Source organism: Cynocephalus volans, chromosome X, assembly GCF_027409185.1.
Source record: "Cynocephalus volans isolate mCynVol1 chromosome X, mCynVol1.pri, whole genome shotgun sequence".
NCBI lineage: Eukaryota > Metazoa > Chordata > Mammalia > Dermoptera > Cynocephalidae > Cynocephalus > Cynocephalus volans.
Window position 1 is genome coordinate 167,117,998 of NC_084478.1, and position 19,869 is coordinate 167,137,866.

At 47.0% G+C, this 19,869-nt stretch overlaps 1 protein-coding gene and 1 pseudogene across 1 annotated transcript; one reads left to right on the top strand and one right to left on the bottom strand.

Annotated features, from left to right (window-relative positions):
- Positions 1 to 12,920: 12,920 nt before the first annotated feature.
- On the bottom strand, positions 12,921 to 14,408 carry LOC134368533 (heat shock transcription factor, X-linked member 3-like). The gene is made up of 2 exons (XM_063084970.1): positions 13,889 to 14,408; positions 12,921 to 13,457 (listed from the first exon to the last, which is right to left on the bottom strand). Exons 1-2 carry the CDS (start codon positions 14,366 to 14,368, stop codon positions 12,921 to 12,923), a joined length of 1,017 nt encoding a protein of 338 aa, XP_062941040.1. The 5' UTR covers positions 14,369 to 14,408.
- The window catches only part of LOC134368534 (serine/threonine-protein phosphatase PP1-beta catalytic subunit-like), a 45,230-nt pseudogene continuing 39,727 nt past the window's right edge, over positions 14,367 to 19,869 (top strand).

Here is a 19,869-nt window from a genome sequence, read left to right on the forward strand (position 1 = left end):
AGGGCCAGTCTGGTTTCAACTATACCCCTATGTCCTCTGCATCTGAGAAGCTGGAATAAGGTCAAGCAAATCCAAGACACCATAGGATTTCATCTCTACGTACATTAGCCCGTATTTCTAAAGATATCTGCTCTTTTATAAAACATAAAGTCAGCGTGGTTTTCATTTCTAGACATTTAAGTAAGTCATTAATATAAACAAGAGTCCAGTTATTTCTCACACATAATTGCTGCTCATATACTTCTTTTCAGTGTAGTTTCTTTGACCCGATTTGCAAACAGGATCTACACATTGTGATTGTTCCTGTCCCTTAAGTCTTTTAAAATCTATAGATTTCGCCCACAACACTTTTTTTTTTTTTTTTGAGTTTATTTATTGAAAATAAAAGCATGCCTTGTGTTCTCTCCAGTTTCCCATACTCTGGACCTTTCTGAACATAATATTTCTATCCTTGCATTACCCATCTGATTTTCCATGTTGTCTATATTGTCCAGTAAAGTCTTTTAACAATAAATTTATTTTATTTTTATTTTACTAAGTTTATTTTTTGGCCTCTGTCCAATGGGTATCCGAACCTTTGACCTTGGCTTTATAACACCGTGCTCTAACCGACTGAGCTAACTGGCCAGCCCCCGTTTTTAACATTTTTGAACATATTTATTTTAAATCCCCTGGCTGATAATTCCAGAATCTGTGCTATATTTAAATCTAGTTCCGATGCTTTCCTTGTCTCTTTAGACAATATATTTTCTTTCCTTTTGGTGTCACTGGTAAGTTTTTTGTTGAGAACCACATGTGTTCTGCAGAGTGAGCGGAACAGAGGTAATTAGATATCTACTGGGAGGATTTATGTTAATCAGGATAGAAGGGCTTTATTTCTTCTGGCTATAGGTACCAGAGCCCTCAAGTTCCTCTAGTGTCCTTGTTTCTGTCTTCTCTTTTATTAATTGTGACAAAAGTAAAATACTAACATAAGATGACAGTAATTGGGGAAACTGGGTGTGGAATAAATTAGATTTCTCTGTACTGTCTTTGCAATAATTCCGTAAACCTAAAATTTTCTAAAAAAATATGTCTTTTAAACTTTAGGGTTTTTTTTCAATGTACATGTTTATAGGGTACAATTTCTTATTTCATTATATACATAAATTGTGTAAAGATCTAATCAGAATAATTAGCACATCTGTCCCCTCTACATTTATCATTTCTCTGTGGTTATAACATTCAAGATCCTCGTTTCTGGCTATCTTGAAATATCCTATACAATATTATTAGCTATTGTCACCCTAGGGAACCAGAACTTATTCTTCCTATCTGACCGTAAATTTGTAACTTTGCACCAGTCACCAACATTTCCCTGGCGCTCCCCTACCCACTTTCTTTCTCTGCCTCTGGGAATCACTGTTCTACTCTATGTCTCTTTCTTAAAATTTGTTTTCCTTAATCAACCCACGATCATTATATAGATTTATGGAGTACGATACGATAATTGGATACATTTATACTGTGTGCAATGATCATATCAGGGTGCTTAGTACATCCCTCAGCTCAAGCATTTGTCACTTCCTTGTGTCAGAATCATTCAATATCAGGCTGGCCCGTGGCTCACTCGGGAAAGCGTGGTGCAGACAACACCAAGTCAAGGGTTGAGATCCCCTAAACGGTCATCTTTTTTTAAAAAGGGGGAAAAGAAAAAGAAACATTCAATATCGTCTGGACTAGTGATTCAAAGATACACTGTGCTTTGTGTCACCTTCCTCTTCCCCCGCCACTCTCTAGTCACCACTAGTCTACTCTCTGCTTCTGTGAGGTCAACTTTTTTAGCTTCTTCATAGGCAAGAGAACCTGTGGTCTTTCTCTCTCACTGTGCCTGCCTTATTTCACTTACCATATTTCCTCCAAGTTCATCTATGTGGCTGCAAGTATCAGAATTTCATTCTTTTTTATGGCTGAGCAGTAATCTGTTGTGTATATATACCACAATTTCTTTATCCAATCATCTGTGGAAGGACATATAGGTTCGTTCTAGCTCTTGGCTATTGTGAAGAGAGTCGCAATTAATGTGGGAGTGCAGGTGACCCTTCTCCCTGTTGAGTTCCATTCCTTTGGATATACAGCCTCAGTCTGCCCACTTGGGTCTTGGCTCTTTCTGGCTCCCTACTAAGTCCTGCTCAGGACCTGGGGCTGATGCTCACATGCAGTTATCTCTCATTGAAATTTCCCAGTTAGGGATCCCCTTCTATGGTATTGCATTTCAGGGAGAACTAGCAGAAGACGTAGTCTTTTGGTGCATCTCCCCGTGTTTGGTATACAATAGCCATTTCCATGTGAATGAGTGACAAATCTCTATGATTATGATCCCCCAGATAGTGTCCAACCTTAGACTAACTGATCACCTTAACTGGGTGACAATGAGGTTTTGCTTTCTGAGGTTGATCAAGAGAGGTGGGGCAGCGGTGTTCTGCCAGCCACGGACAGAACCAGCTGGGGTGATGGTGTCCCCACACAGGAAGTCTGAGCAGACTTAAGGCTATAGCAGATGGCAGATGCATTGTACAAAAGGACACCTCCCCGTTCCCAGCATACCCCAAGACTCACATTAAGATTTGGAAAGGTGCCGGGCAGTATTGAGCATTGGTGTCCCTGAGGGATGCAGGCTGTGGTGAGCATCTGCTTCCCTACGGGAGGCATGAGGTAGGCTGGAGCCCTGTACCGTGTCATGAATCAGGCAGTCCCAGGAAAATGCCAGGGGCAGTCCCCTGTGTGCCACTCCAGGATGGAGACAAGCCCAGTGCTGGAAACAGGCAAACTGTAGGACAGTCCTGGTAGGGACATGACTGGTGTGGAGAACGCTTGCCCAGGGCAGCTAGAATGGCCAGTGCACCCCAACGGCCTTTCCTGGAGGCATTTCCAGGGCCCAGCATCCTCCACAGCAGCCTTTTGTGCCTACACACAATTGCCATGGACCAAGCCTGTTATGTGTATTGAAGCCCAAATAATGTTCATCCAATAAGATTATTGGATCTTTGAGTAAAACTTTATTTAAGAAATACATCATGATTTCCTCCTGGGTGCCAATTCTCATGGTGGGCACCAGGAGTTGAGAACATGGCATTCAACCCTTGCTCTGAGGAGCTCATTATCAAAGAGGGGTGTATGGCCACTTAGGAACTTCTTTCCATATGGTTCCAAAGAGCAAATTTGTGTGTACAACAAAAATTTATAATTAACAATGTGCTTGTTTCGAAGTGAGATCCGTTTATCCATACTTACTTAGTTAGAAAGGACACAGCTGACAGCAGGGGCTCTACAGCGAGCCAGCCCGGACATAAACCTCGGCTCTGCCACTTCATAGCGGTGCGATCGTGGGCAAGCTTCCAATCTCCGTGTACTCCATTTTACTTGTCTGCCAAACATGTACAGCATAGTACATAACTCCTGGGGCATTTACAAGGACTAGGCCAGGTATTATCTGTAGAGCATCTAAACAATGTCTGGTCCATACTGTTGTGTGTGCGTTTATTAAACTGGCAGCTCCTGACCTCACAAAGTCACTTGTGTTTGTCTCCAGGATTCAGTAGAACAGCTCATGGAAGGTTTAGAAAATAGGGCTAAGACTTCTACTACATAGAACTGTGATGAACTTGAAGCACCTAGGCCACTCCCTGGCATGGGAAATGATCAGTAACTGTGCATGGTTGTCGTCATCCTTGAGGCTGGCCCTGATCCTCCAACGCTCCAGAGGGCACTATTGCAGGTGTCAAATATTATTATTTTCTCTACAACTGACCAGTGGCCAGTGCTGGTGAAGCCCCTCAATGTCCTGAATGTCTTCTGCCATCCTCAGGCAGTGCTGTAGAACCATGCGCAGTCGCAGGCATTTTCTCACTGGAGCTTTAAAATAACCCATGAGTTTTGACCACAGAGGCTAGTGCTTGTTTATGAATACACTGGCTTACTGTGGGGTGCATAAATATTGCTATCTTGACGATGAAAGCATTCTCTTACTACTAAGTTACAGTTTACATAGTGGGTCATGGAGATTATCTCATTTTCAAAAACAAGTATCAGGACACAGGAGACTTGAGATTCTGGCTTTTGACTGAGCCCAATACAAGTACTCAGGAATCTCTATTTCTAGAGTTTCTGGCCAAGCACACAGATTCCCCCGCCCATGGCTCAAGCCTCTCCTAGTTAAATCTCAGGGTCTAACTTGCATTTCATTCTGCCATTCATGTCTCCTGCAATTTCCGAGCACAATGGTCACAGTAATTTTTGAAAACAGAAAGCAGCTGTGAAGCCCGTGCAGATAACCCTAACTGAAGCGAGGGGATCATGCCCTTGTGCTCCCTCCCAATGCCCCCTTGACTAGTCACTGGAAGGGACTTGATTCCAGAGGGCAATTCCTGGAGAGGACATTGGTTGGCAGTCATCAAATCCGACACTCTTGGCAGCGTGGGTAATGAGTGCCTCAGTTGTAAACGGGGGATCTGGGTGACATCATGCCATCCACTGTAGTCCATCTCTTGGAACACTTCAACCTATTATCTTCATATAGAAAGTTCACCTGATTTGAGACTAACTCCTCAAGGATTCCTGCTGTTCTCTTCCTAAAGAAGCTCACTCGAAAAAGAATAGTGGATAATTATGGGCCCTTTGTTACAGCTGGCCTCTGAGCCATAGTGATGATCATTTTCTCTCGTCTGCTATGCAGTCAATTGTCCCCTCTGTCTCAGCCCGCACCTCTACTGTTCTCAGTGACTTACCTGGTCGACTAATATGGACCTCAATCCCTGAGGGTTAGGAGCCCTTGGTCCTCATGCCCTTCTCAGCATGTGGCACTTACAGTTGTCCAGATACCACAGAAGTTAGGCAGGGGGTTATCAAGACACATTCAAGCAGATAACCCGATTGTCAAACATATCCCTCACTGTTCCCACTGTGTGAGAGCAGCCCTGCCTCCTCCTGACGATCAGGACCAATTATCCCTGCAAGGATGGTAACACGTTTCTGTGCCTGCTGGTCCTACAGCATGAGGTGCTCAAAGTGCCCAGGTGGGAGCCACAGCTTAAAGTTCAATTGGACTCTTATTGTTTCTTCTGATAGGAATATTGTCACCTTGGGAACCAATACGTCTAGCCATCACTGTCCAATATGGTAACCAGCAGCCACATGTGGCTATTGACTACTGAAATGGGGTTAGTGTGACTGAGGATCAGTACTTTTAACACAATTTTAAATAATTTACATTTAAGTACAAATAGCTAAATGTAGCTGAAGGCTACCTTCTTGGATAGCACAAGTGTATAACTAAAGAACCTAATCTTGTGGGCAGATGGTATAAATTCCCATGTAGGTCACTGCGAGTGATAGTCACTGAGGTCATTCCACACTTTGGTTCATGGATCATGTATTGTCCCTACTGACAGCCGACAACAATAATAGGTTTTGAGTGTGTACATTCGCTGGAGGACACCCCATCCTTACAGGGTGTCATCTCCAAATTTGCACCTCATCTGCACTTTGTAGAAGCCATTTCATTGCTCCAGAAGACCAGCAGCTTCTGGGTGGTGTAATGTGAACAGTAAGAAGGTAGTCCCACTTGGAGGGGAGGAAAGTAAGGACAGACAGGTTTGAAGATTTTGATGACACTAACAAGCAATTGTAAGAGAAAGAGGGAAAAAAGAGGGAGACAGAGAGAGAGATGCCAAAAAAAAAAAAGAAAGAAAAAAAAGAAAAACTTCTTGTAGTATCCTTCCTGTTTTTTGAAAATACTATTCTAAGGTTAAACATTTTGTTTTGTCATATTTTTATTTTATTATTTTCATATAACCTATTTTTCATTTCATCTCCTGAAACTTCAGCTTCCTGATTCTCACCTTATGTTCTATACACAAGAGTTGCATTCTGACTCTTTTGCTCCCAAGCTATTTAAATTAATTGTATGAAGCACGTACTTTTCTGTAATCTGAGAGCTAATGATGCAGCACTTCACTTTCACTGTCTCATTATATTTCATTCCCCTAAAAAACCAGAGGCTTTGGGTTCCTGGGAAGGTAAAGAACTAAAGCAAATCTTTATCTTTTGACTCTTATAGTTGCATTACCATAAATCATGGTTGAGAATTTACTGCGTATTCACACTAGTACAGACAAGGAGCCAGAATTATCCTGGCCATTTCTTCGAGATTATATAATATATACACACCCTTGATTCTGACAGGGGCACATAGATATTTTGTATTCTGTCAACTGCGCTGCAGGGGAAATGATTTGGGAAAATGGTACTTCCTTGTGGTCAAGGTCACATAGGGTTGCTGAAAGTACAAAGTGTACTGACTGATATGCTAAAGGCATTTAAGGAATATCTCTCCATTTTGTCATCCTACGTTTTACGGAAGACATATGTAAATACTGTAAAATAGTGAAAGTTGTCCTTTGGTTTTGTCTATAATTCACATTTCCCTTCCACTGCTGTGTCCCTTCCCCTAACAGTACTCTTACTGGACGTGATTATACTTACTAAAGAGTACAGTAAGTAACAATTTACTTCTCTGGGTCTACCTTTAGACATTAAACTCCCAGATAGGTCTCTGCCTTAATGATGTTGGGGTCAGTCATTTCTAACAATGTGCCTGAATTATAATAGCCCCTCAAATGTTCACCTCTTAAGTTTATGTTCAATGTGTACACGTACCCTAAATTTTATGAAATCATGAGCTAAATTTTCGGATTTCTCCCAGATTTAGAACAAAACTTCCAATCATGAGAATTCAAACAGCTGTTGTTTCATGCACAGATGGTGACCCTCAGCGTTCCACGATTGTGAAAACTTGAAGGCAAAGATCTGGAACATTGTGAAGCTGTGACATCAGGTACAGGAGGGCACCTGTAATTCCAGAAGAAGAAATCACGTTAGGGATCCCCTCTCCACCAAGTACTGATCTCAGTAATATTTTTTTCCTTGTGTCTTCACTCAAGGATCATCCTGGGCCACTATTTATGCACCTGTCAATTAATAAGAATAAAGACCAGTGTAATAGTGTAAATGCGCCTATGAAAACTTTAAATAAACCCAGTCATAAATTATTTTATTTTGAATATATTATTGCTGATTAATAACCGAGGCAGGATTAGTTTCCAAACTTCATAAATAGCTCCTACAAGGCCCTATGTCCGGATAAGTCACTCAATAGAAAAAGGGGCCAGAGGCCTCTCCTAGAAGAATAAACCAAACCGACCAAGCAGTATTTGAAGAGAAACCAAGGATTTGGGTCAAGGTCCTCCCAGACTGGCGGTGCCCCGCACACGTGGCAGGAGCCAAGTGGAACCATCCCTGGAGGAGAGCACCCTCACCCAGGGCCTCAGAGGCAAAGAAACAAAGGGAGGAAGGTGGCCACCTTCTCAAAGGCGAAGGAGGGAGGCAGAGGAAGAGAAGTGGTGACAGGCACAGAGAAGGAACGGAGTCACGTAGAAATCACCCTGAGCATGAAGGATCAGCTGGGGAGGAGAGCATCTGCACTAGAGAGGGACTGCTGAGGCAGGAATGCTGAGGAAAGAGAGGAGCAGTGGCATTCCTGGGGACAGGCCTGGCCAGGGAGGCTGGCCTCCCACGGCCGTGCCAAAGAAAGGGACCAGAAACGCAGCGGGAAGGCTCAGAAGGCCACTGGGGTGGACAGAGACTTCCGCACATGCTCCCCGGGGAAATGCCAACTGCTCTGGTGTCAGGAACGGAAGCCACATTCTGGTGGGACAGTTGGCTGTAAAGAGTGATCCTTGGAAAGGACAAGGACTTCCTGAAAAGAGGACATGTGGCAGGGTGGGGAGGGAATCCTGGTGTGGAGAAGAATGCAGAGCCTGAGGAGGGGACTCACTCATGACCCCAGGAGTCTGGGGAAGGCGAGTCTGTGCTAGCACGGTGACCCGAGGCACAGTGGCCGAGCTGGAGCAGAGGCAGGAGACAGGGAAGGCCCCAGCTGTCTGCAGTTCTCTGGCCTCTGCCTGGGGGCTCCAGAGTGCCATGGAAGGGTCACAGAGCGAAAGGTGGGAGCAGGGTACCTGTGAGGGGGTGAAGGCTGACTTGCCAAGACACGGCCAGTGTGGGAGGGAGGGAAGACCTGTTCCCGCCAGGACTGTGGGAATGAGGGGATGGGAAGCTGCAGGTGAAGACAGTGTGATACGGAGGTCAGAAGTCAGGTCGTTGCCACGTCTGCATCTCACTTGTTACCTGTCATGAAAATCAAGACTGAGATGCATTCTGCAGGGGTGGCCAAAGACCACCCTCCCCATCCATACCTGCGACCCAGCGAAGTGATTCTTCCCAGGGTCACCCACCACCATGGCATGGAACTAGCCTTGCAGCTGCTGCCCTGAGTCCCCGCTCCTTGTCACAGATCAGACTTCTGCTGTTTTCACCACTCTAGTGACACTGCACGGGACATGTGAGTGGCACCTACTCCTCAGCTCGCCCATGAAAGTGAGGAGCAGCTGGCAGAGTCCGAAGAGGAAGTGCTGTGACAGCACAGCCATGGCTGTCCCCACTAGAAGCCATTTATTGTATCCGGCTCATTAGGGAAGTTCCAGCTCTTCCACCGACAGGACACGGGAGCAAGGACAGCAGCCCACCAGTCAGGGGACGCTCACTCATGATTTGACACTGCTCCAGGGAGGAGCCGGGGTTTCGGCATAAGTTGGCAACCATGGGTGGGGAAAGGATTCCAGGAGGGGACACTGGCGTGGATGACAATTGGAGCTGCTGATATTTCGGGTCCCTCGCAACCCTGAGACCTTTGTCCCATGGAGAAGGGAACTTGTCCCCCTCACCTCATGTCCTCGAACCTCCCCAGGGACATAGTAGGTGCATCTCACAAGAATAGAAGAGCAAGCCGTCCTCTGTTGATCCAACATCTACTACCCAGCTACTGTGTCCTGGGCACCCGGTTTACCGCAATGAGTGACCCACAGGACTTACCCTCAAGGAACTTGGAGACGCTGGACGGCCCGACTCTTGCAGTGATTACAACCCTGGGTTACAAGAGCCTGATGGAGGGAGAGTGGGGGCAAGGCAGAAAGTGCCACCCGAACTCAGAGACAAAAGTACCTAACATTTGGGGGGTGGGAGGGGCAGTGAACGTGACTTTAAACTTGGGCCCTGAAGGAGGACAAGGGTCTTCCAGGTCGAGAGGAGGTGGTGCTTCCAGGCTGTGGAAATGGCCTGAGAGAAAGCAAGGCAGGGCAGGCTGGGTCAGGGACTAGTGACCAGGCAGCACAATGTGACCCAGCACAGAGTGGTAGGCGATAATGCTGGAGCGTGCTGGGGCCGACTGCAGCAGGAGAAGGCTTGGCAGGTTTCTCAATAGGGGGCTGGTGGCAGTCTGATGACGACTGAGATTTACAGAGAGGCTAGGAGCAAGCAGAGCCCGCATGGGGGTTCAGCCCTGCAGTGCAAGTCTCAGTGTATGGCCCCGTGGACCCCAGGCAAGTGCTACTGCTCCTCTTGCAGCTTCCATGCCCTCTGGAGTGCCCTCTGGGGTACACACAGGGGGTCGGGATAGGTCACTGAGGACTTGGGTTGCCATTCAGACCCTTCCCTGAGGGTGCAACACATAAGTGCCTAAGCTCCCTCCAGCAGCTCCACCCCAGCTCCTCCTTCTACAGCTCTTGTACTGTCAGCTCCTCCTCTTAATCTCTCCTTAGGGGGGCCCTGCTCCACCTGTAGCCCCGCCCCCAGTTCCTCCTACTGCAGCCCCGCCCCCAGATCCTCCTTCTGCCGCTCCGCCCCCTTCACCACCTCCTGAGGCCCCGCCCCCAGCGCTTCCTCCCGTAGCCACGCCCCCAGCTCTTCCTCCCTCAGCCCCGCCCCATCTCCTTCGAATGCAGCCCTGCCCCCAGCTCTTCCACCTGCAGACCCACCCTCAGTTCCTTCACTTGCAGTCCCATCCCCAGTTCCTCCACCTGCAGCCCCGCCCCCAGTTCCTTCACCTGCAGCCCCGAGCCCAGTTCCTCCTCCTGAAGCCCCGCCCCCATTCCCTCCTCCTGCAGCCCCGCCCCCAGTTCCTTCACCTGTAGCCCCGCCCCACCTGCAGCCCAGTCCCCAGTCCCTCCTCCTGCAGCCCCGCCTCCAGCTCTTTCTCACAGCACAGCTTACCCAGCAGCTCCTCCCGAGCACCTTCTTGTCCTCAGCAGTTGAGTGGGTCTGGCAGTGAGGGTTAAACCCAATGATGCACGGATCGTGCCCACCCCAGGGCCTGTCACATAGAAGGTGTGTGTGCACTGGGGCTAGTTGTTCTCATTCTCCTAATTTTTTTCTCAGGGCTCAGGTCTGGGACAGGGGAAGGGGCTTGAACAGGGTGGCACCTGAAGGAGTCGGGAGAAGACACCTGACGGGACCACCTGAGGTCACAGGTCACTCCGAGGGCTTAGCTGTGCTTGGATAGGAAGGACTTGTGCTCAGCAGCCCTGGGGCAGGAGCCAGGAAGCTCAGGGCCTGCGGTGCCTGGGGCTGGCACAGCCAGGGAGCTGAGAGTATGGGCGATGACTGGGTGTGGGGAGGGCAGCAGGAGAAGAAGCAGAGCCCAGGACTGTCCCTGTGTGCTGCCAGAGGGCTGAAGCCAGCCCCGACTCTCACTACCCCACACTCCTCTGTGTTCCCCTCGGACTTGATGACCTCTGTTGTAGCACTGATCACACGCTCTCCTGCCTGTGCTTTTCTCGAGCTGTCCCTGCCATAGTCCGTGAGCTCTCCGAGCATTCCATCAGGTGGATCTGAGTCACCCAAATCCCAGCCTTCCCAGTCCCAGTCTTCCCTTGGGCAATGCACCTTCAAGGGGGTAGCAAGGGGCCCTGGGCTGGGGTCTGCAGGCCCAGCTTGCATCACCTCCAGTAAATCATTTCTCTGCTCTGGGCCTCGGTTTCCTCTTCTGATCTGTGAGGCTGGGTCAGGTCCGTGATGTCATGTGGTGCTGGGCTGTGCATGTGTGTGTGTGGGGCAGAGACCACCAGAGGCAGCACAGCACATTGTGTGGTTCGGCTGCCTGCCTGGCTTCACATGCTTGCCCTGTCCCCACCACCAGTGGCACCCTAGGCTAATCCGTTCACCTCCGTGGGTGGTGGAGGGCCCACATCCACACCTGTCCCTGGTGAACTGCCTCAGAGCCTCTTTGTCTCCATGTTCCCGGGAAGTGGCTGGTGCCCTTCCATTCTGAAACTCCTACCCTCAGCAGTCTTGCTGGCGGCTGCATGTTATTTGTGTCGCTTCACAGAGGATTAAGCCCTGTCCTCTTCATTTCTGGAGCCTTCCCTCTGCCTCACCCAGGATTCCCGGAAGATGTTTTGCTCATCATCTGTGCTCAGTGAGAAGGCCCTGCTGCCCTTCCTGTCCTTTTGGTGATGTCATCTAAGTCTGTAGCGGCCATAATTTTGAATAACCAAGTTGTCACACTGCCGGCCTTGGTTAATGGAAGGGAAAACCACATTTGTGTTTCTCTCTTTGTGCACAGGGCTCGTTGATATTGGCGAAATGTTGGAGTGTCCTAAAAACTTAGCTCCTGAGGAGGTTGTGGAATTGGAAAAGCAAGCTGTCCTGGCCAACCTGCAGCAGAAGTACCTGACTGTGATTTCCAAACCCAGGTGGTTACTGGAGACCTTACCTAGCAAAGGGGGAAAGGATATATTCCAGGTTGACATCCCAGAGTACCTGATCCCTTTTGGCCAGAAGGTGTGATGTGTGTGGGCTCTTGAGAGGAATGTAGCTGAGAAACCAGCTAAAACATGGCACCGTTGATTTGCCATCTTGGCGAACGTGCATGTAGACCAGGTTAAGTGTGAATTACCCCTGTATTGTACCATGATTCCTACTACATGGCGTTCACAGAAACGGGTTTCTGCGCTCACAAGAAGGGAATAGGGGGTGTTGCTGGTCATTTTGTTCCTACTAATGTCTGGATTGTAGAAATAAATGTGTCAAAGTGAACTGTGAAGTGTTTGGGGCTCCTTTATGTTTCCGCAGTCTTTGTTCTGGTCAAAACTCATCAGCTGTTTGATCAGCATCCTTGTGACCTTGTGCAAAGCGTGGGTCCAGGCACTGAATGGTTGCTCAACAGTGACCAGCCATCAATAGCCTGACTCATCCAGGAGGAAGAGGACATCAGACTTAGAAACTTGCAGCTGTCCGTCCTTCCAGATTCCTCTAGGTCTCTTGCACACGCATCTTCCACTCATCAAGGCCAATGGTTCATGAAGCCCGTGATGTTTTTGTGATTTCCCAGCAAAGTTTCTAGTGGTCGTTAGCTATGAGGATCATGGGCTTTCCTGCCAGGCACGGACTGGAGTGGCTGGTCTCTTCTGAGCCAGGACACAGTGGTTGTACCTCCCTTGGCAGATGAGGCAGCCTCTTTGTAGGGCCCCTGGGTGCTGGGTTGGGACACTCAGCTGTGGAACAGAAACTTCCTGTCAACAGTGTGGGGATAGCAATGAGGAAGGAATCTCCTGTTTCAAGGTACGGGAATAATGTAAGGTGATGCTCCCAAGGTCAGGAGTGAGGCTGTTCTGTCTCCTGAGCAGCAGGCAAGGCTCAGGGGACGGGATCTTGCTGGGCAAGCCCTCACAGTTTCTAGCAAATCCTTTGCTGAGTGGGTTGAAATGCTGCTGCCTCAAATGGAAGAGGACAACGGGTACCAAGCCTGTCTTGGGCAGGGTCTTTAGCCTCATGTCAGTGAGACGTGTGGTATAGATGGTTAGAAATGACACGGAGTCCTGATTCTCATTTAGATCGTTTATTTGCTACCAAGGGGTTTTGTTGTGTTTATTAAGACCAAAAATGGGTTCACCATTAGAAAATGGCCCTTTTTATCACTCCTCAGTGGCCTGTGAGTTTAGGGACCTGGATTGTCCTTAAACTATACACAGAATGCACACGTGTAATCAGTCCTCCTGCTCCTCCTCATTGGGCGGCTCACTGGGAGGCATTTCTAAGAGGGAAGCCATCAGAGTGGAATAACAGATGTTATACAGAGACATCGGGAGACCATTGACTGGATAAAGCGGGAGATTGGGGAGCGGGTCCCCTCCAACTTCCATGCCAGCGTTGGCCCTGGGCTCAAAACTAACTTTCACAGAAGTGGCCCTCTCCCCGCTTGGACCATTTGGCTCTTCAGGGGGACGATTTCCTAGGGGATGTCTAGCAACACAGCTCATAGACCGTGTACCCCCAGGGAAGATGGAGAACTGAGGGTTACTGGGTCCCTGGACATTTGGGGCCTCCCCCTGGGGCTTGCTGTTGGCTTCTTTCTTGGCATTAATGTGTTGGATTCGTAGGGATTGTCTCGTAGGTACCAGCTTCTTTCTCTTTGCGGTTGGTGCACAGGTTGCTGGCAGAGCGGTGTTTCCGAGGTCACCTTTTCTATGAATGTTCTCAAGGAGCCCAGGATGATCTCTCTGAAAATTGGGGTTCCTGTAAAGCTGAAGCAAAAGGAAACATTTCAGTCACTCTGAGATTTGATGTCCATTGCTTTTCTCCGCAAGAATCACAAGGGTCTTATTTGATGATGGAGAAAGGAAATGTTTAAGGTGCTGGAAGTGTCACTGTGCCCTATATTGAGACCTCACTAGAGAGAAACAATTCATAAGTGGGGGTGGCAATATGTACATTTGACATTCACTGGCTCTCAGAGTCTCTACTCCTACCCACAGAGTATCTGTAAGGGCGTGGTAATTTAATATCAAAATCTGTGCTTTCTAAGTGTATATTTTGATATTTCAATAAATAATAGCTCATGTTAAAAAAAAGTGGTCCTCACAAATGAAACTCTTGTAGTATGTCATTCACCTTGGCATCCGGTAAAAATGTTGGAATAACAGAAAAGGGGTAAGAGGAATATTTTCTACTTTACCATAATTTTCTTGTTCCCCGGAGAATGAACTGAAGTGGCTTTTGTGCGTATTTTGCTGAATCCATAGCGGTTCATTTGGCGAATGAAGGTTTTCATGCTGTCTGTTTCAAAAATCCTGTCCTTGCCTCTCCTGCGAAGAATTTCCCTCTGGAAAAGGTCTTCCTCGATGATCACAGTGTGTCTGTCGTCATCCCAGCGCACAGACTCGAAAGCGTCATCCTCAACGATCTTCCAGAGCCTCCTCGGGAAGGAGAGTGTTCTGGGGTCACTGTCTTCTTCTACACTGGACGCATGTTGGTTTTGATCTGCTGGTTGTTCATCATTTTCGGAGTCTGCATCTTGTCCCACGGCTTGATCAACTTGGCCGTCTGATACCTCCCTCGGATCCAGGTTTGGATCAGGTGGGACCCCGCTTGCTGGCTCTCCACCAGAAGATGTGGCGAGCTTGGTTTCACTGTCTTCAGTATCCTGACTATCCATGGGCTACACTGTCATCAGGAGCACTTTGTACCCCACACCATTAACCACTGTCCCAGTAAGTACAAACTGCCTTCAGTCTGAGTGGCGATGCCCAATAAATACTGTCCACAGGATTCTAGAATCTCGGTAGGGGGGCAACCAGCTGCTGAAGTCATCGTCCTCTTTATTTGTCATGTGATGTCACATAGGTGGCTCACGGCCAGTCTGGAGATTGAGCACTGGCCAAGGGTTGGGGCGATCCGGTGGCTGGGCCCCCCAGCTTCTCTCTTTTCTAAAATTGTAGGAGGGGTGGTTCACATTCCGATAAAATCTCCCATGTGCTGACAGACACATGGTTTCATGGGGCCAGACCCTGGATGTGTTGAGCAGCCTTGATCCCATGGCCTCTCCCACCCCTGAAGACAGGGGTTGCCTGTTGCTGGGCTCTCTGGTTTGCTCAAGGGCCAGTCCTTAGTTAGTCCTGATTTGGGTATCGCCAGGACTGTCTTGGTCAGCTGGGCCCCTGGGTGACTGTACCTCCCAGGAGATGGTGGTCCCTACCAGGCTGGGAAATCTAGTCTCGGTTGGTGTCCCTCTGCTCCCCCATCTCTTTCCTGCTTTGGTCTCTTCCAGCCACTCCTGCTGGTGGGATCCATCTGCTCAGAAGGGCCCAGAGAAAGAGTGTGTCTTATTACCACCTGCTCCAGTTGTCCCCAGAGTGGGGCTGCCCCTGAGCACGGTGGGAGTGCTCCTCTTGCTCCTTGACCAGAGAGGTACTCAGAGCACAGGTGTGTGATTGGATGGGCACATGCTCGCCTGGGCTTTGCACTGTCATGTGGAGCTCTGCTTGCCCCCAATGCATCCCTCCACCGATCACAACAGGGTTGTCTTTACTTTCCATTTCTTCCTCATACATCCTGTTCTCATTTTCGGAGACCCTTTCATTTGTGAGGCCTGCATTACAGAAACTCTATTCTGAGGAAAGTTCCTACTTGTTTAACTAGAAATAAGTTAAGGAATGCAAGGCCAAAATACCCATCAATGTGTTTTTGCAAACAGATGAGAGTCCGGGGAGCTGGGGGAGCCGTGGAGAAAAAACCCAAATAATTGTCATTTTCAATCACAGATGAGAGGATACAACCCTTTCTTTGGTGATACCTGCCCTCTAGCCATTGAGGACAACTTTGTTCTTAATATTCACTCTGTACAGGAGATGGATTGGAACAGTGGAAAATCTCCATGCTGAGAGCATTCTACGTCCTCTTCCCACTAAGTAGTAGCCCCTCTAAAGGCCAGGCCTTTGTTACTAAAAGGGGAGTGCAAAGCTGGTTTGAAAGAGACCCTTTTGTGGTATCTTTCAGTCCAAGAGCACTAATCCTTAATCGTTTCTGGATTTTGGATTGGTCTGTGGACACCATTCTTTTAAACAAGTTTACAAAGCCTTCCTTATTGGACTCGGTTTAACCTGTATGCACGTGCACATACAGGCTTAGAATTGAAATGTAATTCATTTTTGATGTCTCCAAAGGTCACTCCTAGTGTTTTCAGTGAAACAGCCAGTGTGTTTCACGTGCGTGGCAAAGTCTTTTTTCTTAAGCGAATTCTTAAGCCCGAGAGTGACATATCGCAGTGGCCTTTGCTAGTGTATGCATGCTGCTGATGACTTCTGTAAAAGGCTTCGGCCGTTGGGTGGGAGGGGAAGGGTAGTGAAGAGAATGCCCAAGCAATCCATAGCTCTGGCTTTCAGCAAAGAGCTGCTATTTATTTGATTTGGTTAAGACACATGTATGTCATGTCACTTGCATAGGACCATTAGCTAACATTCTCTCTTTTTTTTTTTTTTTCAGAGTCACTGAAAGTCCACTAGGATTGAGAGTGTACGGCCTCTGGCTCTTATGCTGGGAAGGGGAAATAATTCACAGTGCCTTCTCAGTCCAGTCAGAAAAAGGCATTATAGGAACTCCGGTCTCCCTCAGCTTCGGCCTCTTAGGCCTTGAGGAGCCTTTGGCTGCCACTCAGATAGTCTTTCCAAGGAACCTGCCATGCCCAAGCAACATTGAGAGAGATGATTGGTTTTCTCTTCAGTGCTCCAGAGCCCCAGAGATGACCCCTCTGTGTCACCAGCTTAGGAATGGAATCACCATAGTCCTGCCACCCAAGCAGAGCACAGCTGACTCAGGTACCTGTGAGGACCAGTGACCCACTGGGAAAATGATCTAAGTTGTAACTTGCTGCACGTTCTCTCTCTCTCTCTCTCTCTCTCTCTCTCTCTCTCTCTCTCTCTCTCTCTCTCTCTCTCTCTCTCTCTGACACACACACTCAGATACTCACATACTCTCACACACACACTCACACACATCCCAACTTTCCTCCTCTCTCACACACACACTCAAAGAAATTGAGACTAAAGGGTGCAGAACACAAATGCTGTATAACCAAAGGCTTTCTTGATGTCCCAGGTAGTTTTTGAAATATGCTTTCGTATTGGATGACCAACACAAAATCTACTTTAAAAAATCTAAGGTCTGTACACTTTTTCTAATGGTACTTCGTTATCACTCTGTTTATAGAAATAAAAGTCCTTATTCATGCAAATCTACTCTTCTTTATGAGTTCTGTCTATTACTTTGCAAGCCCTGGGTAGCAGAAAATTGTAAACAAATGGTATTGTCAAGTGTAGAAAACATTTAATCACTTGCAATCCAATAAAAGCCAAAACTAAAATATCTAAGTACCTAGTAAATGAATAAAAATAAAACTCAACAATTAAAATACAAAAAAATTAAAACTGGGCAAAAAAATTTGAATAGACATTTATTCATATAATATAAAGAAATGACCAACAGTCACATAAAAAGCTCAACATAATGAGTCTTCTGAGAAATGCAAATAATTATTACACAATGCAATACTGCTTCACATCAACTAAGATGGCTATGATCAAAAAAAAAAGAGAGAAAGAAATTAAAAAATACATTAAGAAAGAAAAAGAAAATAAGTGTTCGTGAGGATATGAAGAAAATGGAGATCTCATACACTGCTGAGAACATAAAATAATGACGCTACCAGGGAACACAGGTTGGCAGTTCCTCAAGTATGTAAGCATGAGTTCTCATATGACCCAGCAATTCCACTCTCAAAAGAATTGAAAACGTATGTTTTGTAAACTGTTTCTACGTTTTGACTATTATGAATAATGTAGCCATATAAAGGAATAAAGTGCTGAGACATGCTACAACATGGATAAACTCTGACAACATTATGGTTAACTTCAGAAACAAGATGTAAAAAGCCACATGTCCCATGATTCCATTTATATGAAATGTCCAAAACAGGCAAATCCTTAGAGAAAAAAAGTACAGTTGAGCCTTTGACAACACTGCAGTTAGTGGTGCCAACTCCCCATGTAGTTAAAAGTCCACATATAATATATACAACATTTTACTCCTCCGAAACTTAACTACTGAACTACTTAGCTACTACTTAAGTAGATCGCATGAATGCAGGGGGTGAGCAGATGGTGGGGAGGGGGAAATTTGGAGTGATTGCTAATAGGACCTGGGTTTCTTGTTGGGATGATGGAAATATTGTGGACTTAGGTAGTGAAGATGTTTGCCCAAAAGTGTGGCTATACTAAAAACCCCTGTACTGTACACTTTTAAAGGGTACATTTTAATGTATGTAAATATTTATCAATAGAAAAAACAACAATAACACTAATAACTGCCGCAGACTCTAATGATGAGAGAAAATCCATGCGCTGGCCAGTATACACCAGAGATATGTTTCTGAATGTAGTAAAAACAAAACAAAGCATAACATTAAAATGCTTCCAGAACTTTCACTCAACACATTCTGCCTTAACGAATCCATTTTAAAAGCACAGTGTCATGAGCCAGTTTGTCAGAAGCTCTGTCTACTCCTACAGAGAGACATTCCTGAACCACTTCCCAGAGTCTTCCCAGCACATCAGGGACAACTGAACCTTTTTTAAGACAGACAAGAAATTTGTTGAAACCATCTCTCCATAAAAAATCTTACAGAATTGTACAGGCTCTTCTTGACAGTAGATGACACCATGTAGCCTGTGAATATCCCTCTCACTATACAGTATGTCCTAAAAGATCATATACTTGTGCACACACATGCTCACACATATGCACATGCATACAAGCATCAGTTTATCACATAGTTCAATGAGGTGGGAGGTGGGGAAGGATGGGGGGAAGTGAAAAAAATTCAGCTTGGAGAGTAAAAGCACAATTGGATCAGAAACCGTAGGAAGATCGTTAAAGAGAATAAAATGCCCATGTGAGATTCGGGGGTCATGAATCTAAATAAGACCCTGGGGCAGGGTTGTGTGTTGTGTCCAGCTGTGGTCAGCTGCATGGGAGCAGGTGAGAAGTGGGGGGACAGTTGGATTCCACTAGTAAGGTGGTTTAGGCACAGAGTAGAAGGGTGGGGAAGTGGATCCAGGCATTGTGTTGAAAATACCAACACAGGGGTGTTTCTGGGATTCACAGGTTAGTTTACTGGGTGAGACTCACAATCAGCAAATACACAAATAAATAATAAATCCTAATGTGCTGAATGCCTGCTCTGTGTCAGGCATGGTGCTATACACATTGCAGCTATTAACCTCTTGAATCCACACAACTGAGCTGTCCAGTGGGTATTGTTATTCGCCATTTCACACATGAGGAAATGAAGGCACAGACAACCTTGCCAAGGTCATGGATTCCAAAGAGCCCCATATACGAGTGGAGGTGAACTGCATACAGATGAGGGGTTAGTGGGGTTAAAGGACAGGGCAGGGCCAGGCTTGGCCAGAGGCCATCTGAGTTTGGATGGGTTCTGTGCAGGCCCACTCTTCTGCCCTCCCTGTACCCTTATAGACCTGACCACAGAGGGGAGTTAGGAGCAGCATTCAGATGCTGAGACACTTGGTCTTGCCCTCATTCATACTTTGCAGGCAGATTTAAAGAACTGGCTGCTGTGTGCCACACGTCTGTCTAGGCTCTGGAATAGAGTGCTGACCAAGATGTAAAGTGTGCCTGACCTCACAGAGCTGACAATTTGTTGTGAGAAGTTGAGCTAGTGATTACAATTGCACTGAGAAGGAAAAATACAGGCAACTGCAGGCACATATAATGTATCACGTCATCCTTGGGCTCGGGTGGGCAGTGGTTAAGTTAGATTTCCTGGAGGAGGAGAGCGTGTTTTCACTTTGATCTGACGTATGAGGAGGAATTCAGTAGGCTGGGGGAGTGGGGCTGGGTAGGGTCAGAGAGGCAGTTTACTCCAAGCAGCAGGATAAACACAAGCACATGTTCAGGTGAGAAAAAAGGAATAGAATAGCTCAGGGCCCTGGAACAGAGGGCAGGAGACTGGGGTCTAGAGAGGCTGGCCTGGAGGGCCTGGTGACCCAGGTAAAGGGTGTGGCCTGACCCTCTGAGTCACGGGAGGTGGTAAAGCACTGCTGTTCCATGTTGTTTCTCTGGGCTTCAGTAATGCAGTGTCCT